The sequence below is a fragment of the Nicotiana tabacum genome, chromosome 13 (assembly GCF_000715075.1).
Source record: "Nicotiana tabacum cultivar K326 chromosome 13, ASM71507v2, whole genome shotgun sequence".
NCBI classification, from domain to species: Eukaryota; Viridiplantae; Streptophyta; class Magnoliopsida; order Solanales; family Solanaceae; genus Nicotiana; species Nicotiana tabacum.
Genome location: NC_134092.1, coordinates 59,243,260 through 59,256,334, shown reverse-complemented (window position 1 = coordinate 59,256,334; position 13,075 = coordinate 59,243,260). Strand labels below are relative to the sequence as shown.

General features: G+C 38.3%; 1 protein-coding gene across 1 annotated transcript; it reads right to left on the bottom strand.

Moving 5' to 3' along the window:
* Nucleotides 1-951: 951 nt before the first annotated feature.
* On the bottom strand, nt 952-12,647 carry LOC107777324 (VIN3-like protein 1). The gene is given in 6 exon segments (XM_016597317.2): nt 952-2,379; nt 2,481-2,754; nt 2,756-2,792; nt 3,361-3,977; nt 6,267-6,389; nt 12,511-12,647. Coding segments are annotated over 5 exon segments (2,202 nt in total). The 5' UTR covers nt 6,363-6,389; nt 12,511-12,647; the 3' UTR covers nt 952-1,201.
* Between the last annotated feature and the right edge of the window lie 428 nt (nt 12,648-13,075).

Genomic DNA, 13,075 nt, shown 5'->3' with positions numbered 1-13,075 from the left:
AAGTGATCTTATGGGAGAATTATTTTAGTAACACATAATAGTTTATTTTCTTAGTCGTCTACCAATATTTTTTGGTTGATGTACGCTTTCAGGGTTAACCAAATTTAATAATTAAACATAAAAATCAATATGATACCTAAATAATGATATGTTCTATGTAATTTTAGATTATCGAAATACCACTTCAAATTCGAAAAACATATAATAAATCTTGACACATGAATATGAAAGAACAAAGAGATGATTGGCTTCAATAACACATAATAAGAAAGTGATACAATTTATTATTTAAAGTAAATAAAAATGAATGCACTTTATAGTTCTATTAAATATTATATCCCATCAGAGGATCTCAAATATTTCTAGACATCTTTTAAATAAAATTCTATATAAAGTCATAAAATTATATAAAAAAAATTAAATATTTATATGTCGGTTTGGTTCGGGTTCTTTTACTCAATACCAAACTAAATTAAACCAAACCTAGTCAGATTTTTTAATCGATTTGGTTTGACTTTTCGGTTTGGTACGGTTTTTTCGTTCGATTTGTACACCCCTACTCAGATGTATGTGTCTGAAGTGCAGCTAATTTTTTATATGCCCTAAAGACATTTTCATCTGTAGTTCCCAACTTTAAACAAAATTTGTAACTTCAGACATTGATTGTGCTGCTTTAGTGCGTACGTCCTAAGTCGGTAAAATTGCAAAAAAAAAAAAATTGAACTTAAGGTACACCTTAAACAGTGGCCCTAAAATTTGGTATTTGTGCACTTTTTAACTAGTTCAAAGCATTCCCCAAATGGCCAAAAAGAATGTGATTAAAAAGCCGAAATACCGAAGACAACTACCCATCATTGCTCATCTTTTGTTGCTTGTCGCTATATATGCATCCCGATTAAGTACCAAAAGTCAATGCCTCAAATGCAATCAAGGAAGAGAAATGAGACATTGTTTCCTACAAATGTGAATTCATTCAATCTAATTCTCCCCCCATGGAGAAAAAGTCAAGAACTGCCCACATGAATAACAACCCAAATCTTGTAGCTGGACAGGTTTGTCCCTACATGAATGAATCATTTCACTACAAAATATAGAGAGAAAAAAATGAGTGTACAGACAAGTAAGATGGTCTGCGAAGAATATCGTCTGAATCAATTTTGAACCTAGGTACCAGTTTTTGATCCTTTATGCGCTTCACAAGTTAATGCCAAAGCTTACAACAAAAACCATTCGGTGGCCTCTTGCTGGATATCATTTCTGAAAAGGTATCAACCAATTGACCAGCCAAGCTACCTGGATCATCAATTAGTGTTTGAATGAAGGTATTTACCACCCTACGCTCCTGCTCCGTTGATCTCAAGCTAAACCAAGTAAGCAACTTTAACCTGAACTCCTTCTCGATCAAACCCTGACATTCCAGCCAACGGATGATCTTAACACAGTATTCAAAGTTCTCATCCAAGCCCCCTGTACGAATTCGGATAGGTGAACCATTGACCAAGGTACTATCAGAGTCATGTGTCTCACGATTATTGCTAGTTCCCCTCTTCCGACAATCTTCCATCTGAGAACCAACAGCTGACACATCTCCATTCTTCCCCTGGTTCCAGTTCTGGGAATCTCCGCTACCATGTGATCCGGCAAGACCATTCCTCTCATTGTCATGAGAGGTGGCGTCATCAACTGCTTCAACAGTCTGCCCTAAAGTGCAGCCATTATCTTCATCTCTGGACGAGGGGGTTAACTCTTCATTTAAATCGGGTACTGAAGCAACATTTAAGTCAAGCTGGCGAGAAGTAGATGGCTTCCTCTCTTCCTGTACAGGTTCAGGCTTAACAGTACTACAAGACTCGCAGCATTTTGCAAATGAAGGTCCACAAAATCCCTCTAAACATCCTTGCTGTTGAGCCCATGCCAGTCTTAGAATTTTACCAAGGTCTCGGACCTTGAATCCAGAATCAAACTCAATGTCTTTTCCAGTGTAGTAGCCCTCTTTGGAGCCAGAGTTTCCTCCAGTATCCTGATTCACCTTCCTTTTGTGTCCTGCTACTGAATTAGACTTCCTGTGTATTATCTCAATACTCTTTGTGAAACACTTTGCCTCAGAGTGTCCCACATCACTGGTGTCTGTATAGGAAACTATCCGAAAAGAATACTCTGTGCAAGGCTGTAAATTCGATATCAAAATCCTTCGCTGAGTTCTTGGAAAGACACAAACAGGTTCTTGTGTATAAGTGTCTTCTCTGGCCTTGCAGTACCAGAGCTTGTAGCCCTTGACATCTTCAGAAGATTCAGCGGATACTTCTATCAGAACAATTACAACCGAAGTTGATGTCACTTCATCAAAAAGGAATTTGCACGCTGCAGGAAGTGAACCCTCTGGCACGAAGTAGCAACAGGAAAGCATTACTACTAAAGTACTCTAGATTCAACTTGCTACATTCAGTGCCACCTCTGAAGAATAAAATAAGAAATGGTACCTGAGGAATTAGAAGGTTTGTTAGTCTTTGTTGCCAGCCATTCATCAGCTTTCTCAATGGCAATCGAGCACAATGACTGAATATCGCTGGCAATAGAAAGTCTGCTAACAATTCCCCGAGCCATCTTCGATGATACTCCATTCACTGGGCCCACTTCCATCTCCAATTTGGCCTTGGCTTCTTTAACAATTTCATGGAGCTCTTTAAATCTGGATGTCCCGTCCAGGAGCCTGTAACTCAAGTATATTCTGTAGCAGAGGATGTCAACACGACGAGGCATCCTTAGCTACACAAAGCTGTTTCTTCCAAAACCTACCAAATTCCATAGTGGAAGAGAAAAAGGTTCAACAAACACGACGAGATTAATAGCATTATACACAAGGAGATAACCGATGCTTCTCTTCATGCAGGAGGGCCAAAAGTGGACAGCTATTACTGTACAGTTGTTGCCAATAAAGAGGATTTCTAACATCTACTAGCTTTTTGGAAATGCCATAGAGCTTGACACTCTAAAATTCACTCAAAATGATTGCTCATTCTGCAAACTACAGTCTATACATCGCTAGGTGGAAACGTTTCTTAAGGTTAACATGCTGTTAGTCAAAAATGAGCTATTAACGATTCTAATCAACCCAAAAGAATTCAATAACAGTACTACCTTTAATACTTAAATAACTAATCAAGATTGAACAGAGAAGAAACAATTAACACCTTCAACACTGTAAAGTGACACTTGGTAGCAGGAAGCTTATAAAAGAATTCAGAAGGAGATAGCTTTAAGACTTATCCTTCCGCACAATCTTTTGACAAGGGAATAAGTCCTCTATCACACACACATTGAAAAGTGAAAAAATATTATACTTCTCTAAAGGAAACTTACCCAAGAATTCCTGAGACTTTACCACAAGAAGCACAACAATAGCTCCCATCTAGCTGCATCAGTTGTCCTAGATCAACAACTCCCACCTTCTCACGTTGGAGGGCACACTCAATGTGGCAAGTCAAGCCACACGAGCCCCCCTGACCAGATTCAGATGTGCACTCCAACCAAAGACTAGGATCCTTGTTGTCATCAAATAAGTGACAAATGCAACAAGAGCACCTTTTGCAAAAAGTGTCATCTATCGAAATAGTGGCCCGGCATGCAGCATTTTTGCAGATCCATGAATTTGAACAATTCACATCTTCACACGGCTCCGTAACTGGTGGGATTCGGAGAGGGTTTTCCCCTTTCCTGTGCTGCTTTCTAGAAGAATGATGCTTGGGACTTGAAGATGCTCTTTTTTGCTCTTGAGTCTTAAATTGCTTTTTACTCAACTTTGGGAGTTGCTCAGACATTTTGCACTTGGATAAGATCAATTGCTTCCCTTCCTTGTCCTGGTAAAACTCTGAAAGATCTTTCCCTGGGCCAGATTTCAGGACTTCTTGGAGTGCCTCTAAACTTGAATTTCTCTGTAGTTCTTTTCTCACTGGACGAAGCACTAAGAACACCGAAAACTGGATATAAAAAACATATGAGATAGCATACAGAGTATCTACAGCAGTGGCGAAACAGAAAAAATGAGTGGATCTGACCAAAAGATATGACACAAAGATTTGTATCGATTTTCCATTCTTGCATTTAAAGTAGATCTCAGACACTGAAGCCTATCCTTGCTCATGACATCCATATAAATGAACTTCCATATGAGTCTATGAGAGTCCACCATAGATGCCTTAGGTTAAAACAATTTGCTATGATTTGGTGCTTATCACATCTGTACCATAAGTGAGTCAGGAAAATATATATTTTCATTTGGTTGTGAGTGCCAATAACTGACATTTCATGCCTTTTTTTTTTAACGGTAACTGACATTTCATCCCTTTTCAAAGTGAAGTCAAAACTGCACGACACTTTAAACTTGTGAGCTTAAAAGGGAGTCGAAGTTTATTCTATCAATTATTTAAAACTACTCACATCGACATCGGAGAAGAATCTTATAGTGTCACATCTTTGGTCATATAAATTTTTAGCACTTTCCCTTAGCAGGTTGACCCCCAAAAGGTAATGAAGCAAAATAATAAGTCTAACAATGTTTACTATCGTTCACAAAGTGACAGTGGGTAAACTCCTGTTTATCGTACATTAGATGTCAATGTTCATTTGTTTCACAAAGAGAGACAAAATACCATCTTCCTTTGGAAGTTTCCAAGAGCTACAGGCATAGCATCAGACAAATAGAAGAATTCTATTTCTATGGCAACAGACAAAGCCATCTCTTTCCCATCTTAATAAAGAATCTATCGAAAAATAAGGGATAAATCTCTCCTTCTATTATTCATACAGATTTCATACCATTGGCAATTTCCTAGGCAGTTTTACTCTCAAAGACAAAACTACACCAAAAGAAGCCGCCTTTCTCTGTCTCTTCATTTCTGGGTTCCAGATAACCAGGCCACACAAACTTGTGCCTGGAACAATAGCAAAAGCCTATGAAGTGTCCTATGCAGCTATGGTTTGTTTTACTGCTACTATAGGCCACAATTTCATACTTCTTTACTCTCCTTATCGGTTTATCGATCGTCTAATCCATGCAGAACCTGCTTTAACATTCACGACCTAGTTAGATCTAATGTGTTCCATTATAGCATATTGTTCATCCAGTTCGTAACAACTGCATAACGGCTGTTGTTCAAGTTAATAAAAACATTGTGATCGGAAAAATGTAAGGAAATCCAGTTCTTGTAATAAAACATTGGATCTATGTTGGTGTCACATCCATAAGTGTTTTAGACAAACATGCAAATGTATAGAGACAATTTGACTGAAATGGGACTTCAATGTTCCATTAAAAATAGGTTGATGTGACCCCAAGAATGTTAATCGCACCCCGTCATGTTTATCATGATGGACACCAAGTTTTATAGGTCATCTGGTAGAAAAATAGTACCTTTACAGGATAGTTGAAAACCCCAGCAAAGGCAAAGATATTCACAATCAAACTATGCTCATAATCATGCCAACCCTTAATATAACATCAGTAAGAAAGTCATCTCAACTAACAGAAACTTCTCTTTATCTAACAAATCCCTTCATCTATTGAGCATTATTTCTTAGTTTTATCCAGTTATCATTATCACTTTTTTTACAAGTACAGTAACTCAGATATTAGAGCAAACAACTTTAACATACGTGGTTTTTGGAGAAGTTTCATCCTCAATTCAGTCTTATAGAGCATCTGAAGTTATACTTAAATCATATAGAACATCACAAATTTAAAGCATTCACGCTGAAACCTAGAGCGCTATCCACTTCGAAATGAGTGAAAAGGAAATCAGAATGGGAAGTTAAATTGGATGCAGGTCAAAAGATCTGGTTCCCCACCTTCCCATGGTTAAGACTGCAAGCCTTGAGCTAAGAATTGTTAAAGTACATCCTGCCACAGAAAGAAGGGAACCAAGAATTGAAGAGTAAATATGGGAATTACTGTGACTATTCTTTTAAAAGAAGAATAGCTCTAGATATCTTACCTAAGTACCACAGAGGTCTGGATAGGATTTTAACGAGCAACCTACAGATCCCAAAACAAGAATTGAAGAGTAAATTCAGGAATTACTGTGACTATTCTTTTAAAAGAGGAATAGCTCTAGATATCTTACCCAAGTACCCCGGAGGTCTGTATAGGATTTTAACGAGCAATCTACAGATCCCAAAACAAAAATACAACCTTATTTTAATGCAGTTTATCTTGCTGAGGTGGGACAAGGTAGATAACTTAAGCAATAAGATTAAGTGGAAATTCTCACCTCCAGAAATCTACGAAAGAAAGCCAAACAAGAATGTAGCAGCAGCAACCCCTCCCTGACACAATCAGATGTTAAGATGCATAACTGATGATGCATCTCTGCAGCTCAGGCCTCTAAAATAAGCTATAAACAGTTTCGTGAAATATTGATTACCCTTGTGAACATCTTAGGAACAGGCACTTCAAATTCCATGATCAAAATTTTGACAAGACGTATACAAAGATTCAGAATTTCAACAGAAACACAAACACACAATGTCGCAGCAAAGTTAAAATTTTACGGACTACTCATACCAAACACAACATGTTATATTGCATTGAGAAGGATCATAAATGATTTTCACAAATGAGCAAACAAGAGGAACTTCTATGAGTTTTGCTAAGAGCAGAAGATAAATATAATGAAGCTGCAGAAGTGCAACACAATTACTTTCCCAAATTTCACTAGATGGGAAACTGAAATCAGTTGGCTGAATGCACTCAGAAAGGTAAATTCAAATAAAATGCTGTGTATCATTATGTTAGCATATTGGCACGCTTTTCCAGTTTCCCCTATCCTTTTGAGTGTTATTTAAACTTGCAAACAAGAAAATGTTCGTTCGATACATAAAACAAACTAATTCATACAAAATGGGTTCATTTGTTTACACCAAAACCTTTTTTTTCTTTACATATATCAGCCATTTATCAAATCAACCAAACTATCTAGCAACTGGAAATTCTCTTTTCACCATTAGTATGAACAGAATGAAATGACCTTCAGATATTTCTTATATCTATCACCCTACTAAGAAAAAACCTTAAATCTATATCTCTAGATAGTCCAAAAAATAGATATAATGGTGCTATTCCCCAAGCTGTTTTCCTTTCACTCCCAATCTTCTGTAGCCTCATTTCGTCATTGCTTCATCCACTGTCTCCGATAATAACCCCGAGATGAACAACGAGAATACTATGGTCAATATCTGTCCTGTAAATTTGGTATGCAACAGCAGGTGGTTTCTATTCTCGTTCTATTCCTTGCACAAGTAATAGCAACTCATTACAATTCATTTCCTCTTCATTAAGTTATCGGCTGTTAAAATTGTATCCCTCACTGCTCCAAGTAAAGAATGCTACTATCTTCAGCGCCTTACTGCTCCAGATATTCTTCCACACCTTCCTCATATCCCTTTTCTTATGGGATAGGGTAAAAATTAATATTATTGAACATGGGAAACACCCCGTATACAAAAAAATTATATCAAAAAATAAAAAATCTACACAAAAGATTATGGTTCTCGACAAAGCGCACCCAGTCTTCTATACAAAGTGGAACCTCGTGGATGCACCTAAAAAACCTAGAAAAGGAGGTTATTCTGTATATGCATAAAGTCAGATTCTACCCCATTAAAAATAGGCTCTCATATTCCTCTTTGTAGAGAACAACAAAAGTAGTGTCTTCTCTTCTTTTGTGGGCCCAACTATGTAGCATCTAGGTTACTGTATCTAGCATCGTCCAATGTGGACTAAACTAATTTAACACTTCTCACCACAGTCGCATTGCCACATAATGCAATATGAGGTGGTTCATATCTTCACCTGAGCATTTACACATAGAACACTGCATATGCAATTCTCCTTGTTCTCAGATTCTCAGCTGCCAGGGTGGCACCCCTTGCTACCACCCAAGCAAAGCAAATCTTTTTAGGCACTCTAGTATCCAAGCTGGTGAATGGGAGAAACTGGCTTCCTCTTCCACCAACAGCTTATGGGAATCTATGACTTAACAGTAAACATTCCATCTCTGCTTAACCCACCTCCACGAATCGCGGCTAGTGTGTAAAATATTATGCTCCACCAGACTTTGAAATTTAGTTACACTTTCCAGCCGTGCAAGCTCCTCCTGAATCTCATGTTCCACAGAGCTCCATCCTCATTTTGACCGGACCCCACTGTGTGGGATTGCACTGGGGTGGGATTGCACAGGGTGGTGGTTGTTGTATTTTGACTTATCAAAACACAGTATTATGTAACATGGACTTCAACACATTCTCTCTGAACCCACCCTGAAATTAATTATGTTTTATCTCCTACCCGAAATGAAATGTTGTCACTGAAGGCGCCCCATTCCCCTATGATGTTCCTTCAAAGACCACAGCCGAAAAATAAAGAGATGTTCCTAGTTCTCCATCCCCTGTCGAAGGTTTCATATTGCTACTAGCATTTCCCTCCATAGAGCCCTCTCCTCGGTTCTGAAGCTCCACAAATAATTTCCAGCAACGCTATGTTAAACACTTTAAGGTGCTTTACCCAAATGACCACCTCCTAGCAGCCAAGATGGTGCTTCCTAAACCTATCTGTTGCATCCCATAAGTTCATATGAAGCAGTTACACTAGCTAGTGCTGTAACAATGACATAGTATGCGTAGATGATCAATAGTATGTGTTTTATGAAGTATCAATAGTGTGTGTTTTTATTAGTACTTCCTTTTGACAAGTATCTTTTTTGCCACCCTGTTAACATCTTCTCAGCTCTTTTAATGACCAGGTTCTATGATTCTTGATTTTGGTTTGCTGTAATCAACGGCAACCCAATTGTCCACCTCTTCCATTGGCATGATCTCGAATTCCTAAGGTAGATCTTGAGTTCTAACACCACTCAAAACCACATGAAAATGTTCTGAGCGTGCCAGTCACCGGGCTTCAACACCTAGCGCACGTCCAAGGCTAGACTTTGGTACCATCATAAGAAGATGACCTCAGGCCTAACTCAACCTCGACAAAAATTGATTTTCTTAAATAATGTGGGCCTCGAATATGTAGAAAATAGGAGATGTGAGATTTTTACGATGTTTTTCCCCAGACAAGCACAACAAAACCCCTCATGTTGCCTCCGACGGCCGTCCTATCCATCATCTTGTTAAGTTTTCATTACCGAAACAAAGAAACATGGTTGATAAAGGGTCTCTTGTCTAAGACCCCTCGAATTCCCTAAAAGTCTGCACAAACATTCCCGAGGATCGAGTATCTAATTGTCTGTATGCAAAACCTAAGTGTTATCAAAGGCAAAAAGCGCAAAACCTCTCTAAGGTTTGTTGGGCTTTAAGCGCAAAACGCAAATTAATGAAGAAAGAAAAACCACAAATATGTACGTGTAGTCAAAGACTAATATCTATAAGCATGAATACCAAATATATGGACAAAGAAATTACAGAAAATTTACGATAAAGTGAAATATCAATTATTTAGTGTCGCCTCTTCACGATTACACTCATTGGCAAGGAAAAATATGCCTTAGAGCCTTGATGGCAATACTGAAGCACCCCTTAAGCGAGGCAAAGCGCTCAACATGTTGTGAGCCTTGCTTCAAGGCTTAAGCGTGCCTTTGATAACACTTCCTAATCCACTCTCCCACCTATCTCCAAGTATTATCCTCATCATAACAATATCCACAACCTCCCAATTTACATGGTTGTAGGCTCTTGAAGGTCTACCTGGAAATTTACCCTGGCTCACCTTTCTTACTTATACAATCAACCACTTCATTTGCACCTATTTTCGCACCAAGAATTTGCCTTCAACAAACGCATTTTAGAATGTAGACATTGTCTTGTCCACCATCTTCATAAGTGATAAACTGTTGGAAAGCACCTTAAAAATTATATATTAGATGCTTCTCACTAGATTAATAAGCATGTAGTATATGATACACAAAGCTCCTCCCTTCTGGCACAATAGACTCCTCTGTTGCTAAGCAGCAATAGTATCCAATAAATCTTCATTGATCATGTTCCGGCATTATTGAAACCTATGTCGCGGGGACTCTCCGAAATATTGCCGCACCCGTGTTGGATTCTCCAAAAATACACTACTTTTGGAGAAACTGACACGCACTCGGTGACATTTTCGAAGAGAACGAGCAACATAGATTGAAACAAAACCAAGGTAAATTCATTGGAGCATGGTGCCTTATCTTCTGCACAACTCTATAACACCTCCCTCACCTCTTTTCTTTTCTCTCTCTAACCACTCGTTTCCATGTGTATACAGGAATTCATAAAATCCAATAATTGTCCCTCACGCCTCCTCGCCTTTATAACCCATGCCATTCACATACTCATATTGTATGACCTTACTTCTCCTATTTATCCTTGCTATCCTATGAAAATTTTTTGTGTTTGAGTTTTCATCCTCCATAAGGCACTCGATTTTCATTGCCGCTATTCTCCTATGCTATTGCCAAGAAAGTTATGTCCTCTTCCCTTTCTTTTACCCTGTACTATAACCCCCTTCCCTTTAGCTCTCCCACCTTCCCGTTAAGTTCCTTCATCTATACTTCTACCCTTCCAAGAGCCTCCTTATTCCACATGCTTATGTCCAGTTGTAGTATATGAGCTTCTTTGCCAACTGGAATGATGATCTACTTTTAACTTTCTAGCATCTCCACTCTCCACCTATCAAAGACCTTATTTCCACAGTTTGTAGCTTTCAACCATACATTCTCAAATATAAAGGGGGTCGTGCATTCCTTCATATCTAGCATGACTGACGAGTGATCAAAAATCACCATGGAAATATGACTTGCAACACTTTCAGAACCAATTCCTTTATGTAATAAACGCTAAGAATTTGTCAAGTCTTGATTTAGAAGTTGAATCAACTGACCCTGCCCAAGTAAATACAGTCTTTTCAGAGGAAGGTCAATAAGAAAATATTTATTGATTAACTCCGAGAACTCCATTGCCCCCCACACTGCTCTACTTCCCATCCTTTCATTCAAAACCCTAATGGTGTTAATGTGCCCCCTATCACTCACGTGATATCCAAACCTGTCATAGGAGTAGAAAACTAAGTTGAGAAACTATCATCCAAGCTTGCCACCACTTACGTCTTGCCTCCTACAACTCTGCCCATAGTGTTGTGTTTTTAGATCTACAATCTTCGAAAGCTAGGAGAATCCACTCAACATCTTGGTCGCTATGGTGTTGTCAAAGGCTCATATAAGGAGCGTTTAGCCTTGAACCTCAGAGAAACTCAAGGCAGGCGCTTCGCCTCACTTAGGTTGCGCTCCAATGTAGGCAAGGCACCTAAGGCGTGCACCTCATCGCCCATAAGTTCCATCTTGGATATATACTAAACAATAAATATGATTCGCAAAAAGATACATTAATTGTTACGAAATACCATTATGAATGAAGTTGTTACTCTTTTTTCGTATTAAATACATATTTTGGCTTTTTTCTTCGTTGCATCTTTTTAACTAAAGCCCACATGTTTATTGCATTTTGCGCTTAAAGTCCTGATAGACCTGGAGCGCTTGTTAACACTTTTTGCCTTTGACAACACTAGCTTTATCTGAATTGACATAAGATTTATTGAGAATAACAAGAACAGTTCCCATTGTCCTAAACCACCAATAATTCCCCCGCTACTCCTCTGGATTCAGGATTGGTCCATACCCACCCATTTGTTACTCCATGCTCTTCAAGACTGGTCCCATCCATTCATACTCCACACTCTTCAAACTATTGCATATGTTACTTGTTTTGTCATTCTTTCTTAGAAAACATTGGAGGGGAATCGTCCTTTCACGACCTCCCTTAATCACCATACTTTTGTCAGGTTCTTTGCCCCATACATTTCATGATATTATTTTAGTCATGCTTAAACTAACCGCACTTTCTACTACCCCACCTTGCTCCCTCTTGCCCCCTATCAATACAAGAACAAAGAAGAAAATAGAAAACGACAAAGGCGTCGAGATTTTTAATACTTCTCCTGGCAACAAACCCACGATCACACGCACAAAAATCAGCACATGCATCAACATTCAAGTAAGAACATGCGAAACTAACATGGGACTAATGGAAAAATCAGCTAACCCAACAAGAAATAATGAAACCGTTGACCCCAAAAACCCAAAAAAAAAAAAAAACACCACGCAAAGAAGAATTTTTGCTATTTTTGAAATTAATGGTGTCCTAGTTCCTCACATTGCCCATATTCAACAAGAAAACAAACAATACCCAGCAACCTCCGGAAGTTCCCTCTTAACACCTCATCACAAACAAGAAAATACTTAAACCAAAAATAAATATAGCACCAAAAAAACATTTAAGATTTAATAAAATTTCACAAAAATAATCAACAAACACGATATGGGAAGAAGAGTAACAGATCTGAAAGCAAACACACTCAACTAACAGCAAATAAAAAAGAAACAAATAAAACATGGGGAAAACAGAGGAATCTGAGGAAAGTACCTTGCGTGAATAACAATGCAAGAAAAGAGGAGAGAAAAATTTTAGGGTTATCAAAGGGAGGGGTTTGAAGGGGTTTTGCGAAAAATCCTGTGTTAAAGGAAACTTCGCTCCTCTGTTTTTTTTTCCTGATTTGTTTCACGCACGCTAATAGGTTTGGGAGGCGAAAGAGATGAAACGCACGCGTAGGTTAGGCGCGTGGTACAGGTGAATCTTTTAGAAAAGCGCAGTGGTTGATGCTAAAGTACATGATCCAGTTGGCTGTTTTACATTTCGCTCATGTCTGAAACGCGTTGGAATCGAGCGTGAAGATAAGGTTAACCTGAATTTCTTAACATATTTTCCATCATGCATGTGCTTTTTCATACCTAAATTGATTTCGCAATTGTACGTTCATACACGTTGGAAAGTTGAATTACGTCCATGGAACCACAATCGATTGATTTTTCAAAATTAAGAAAGAATATGATAGGCTCGACTAAAATCAGAAATGCTCACATCTCCGCTAAAAGTCAAATTCATGACAATAATATAAATTGTGATATCTTGAACATGAAATTATTATTTA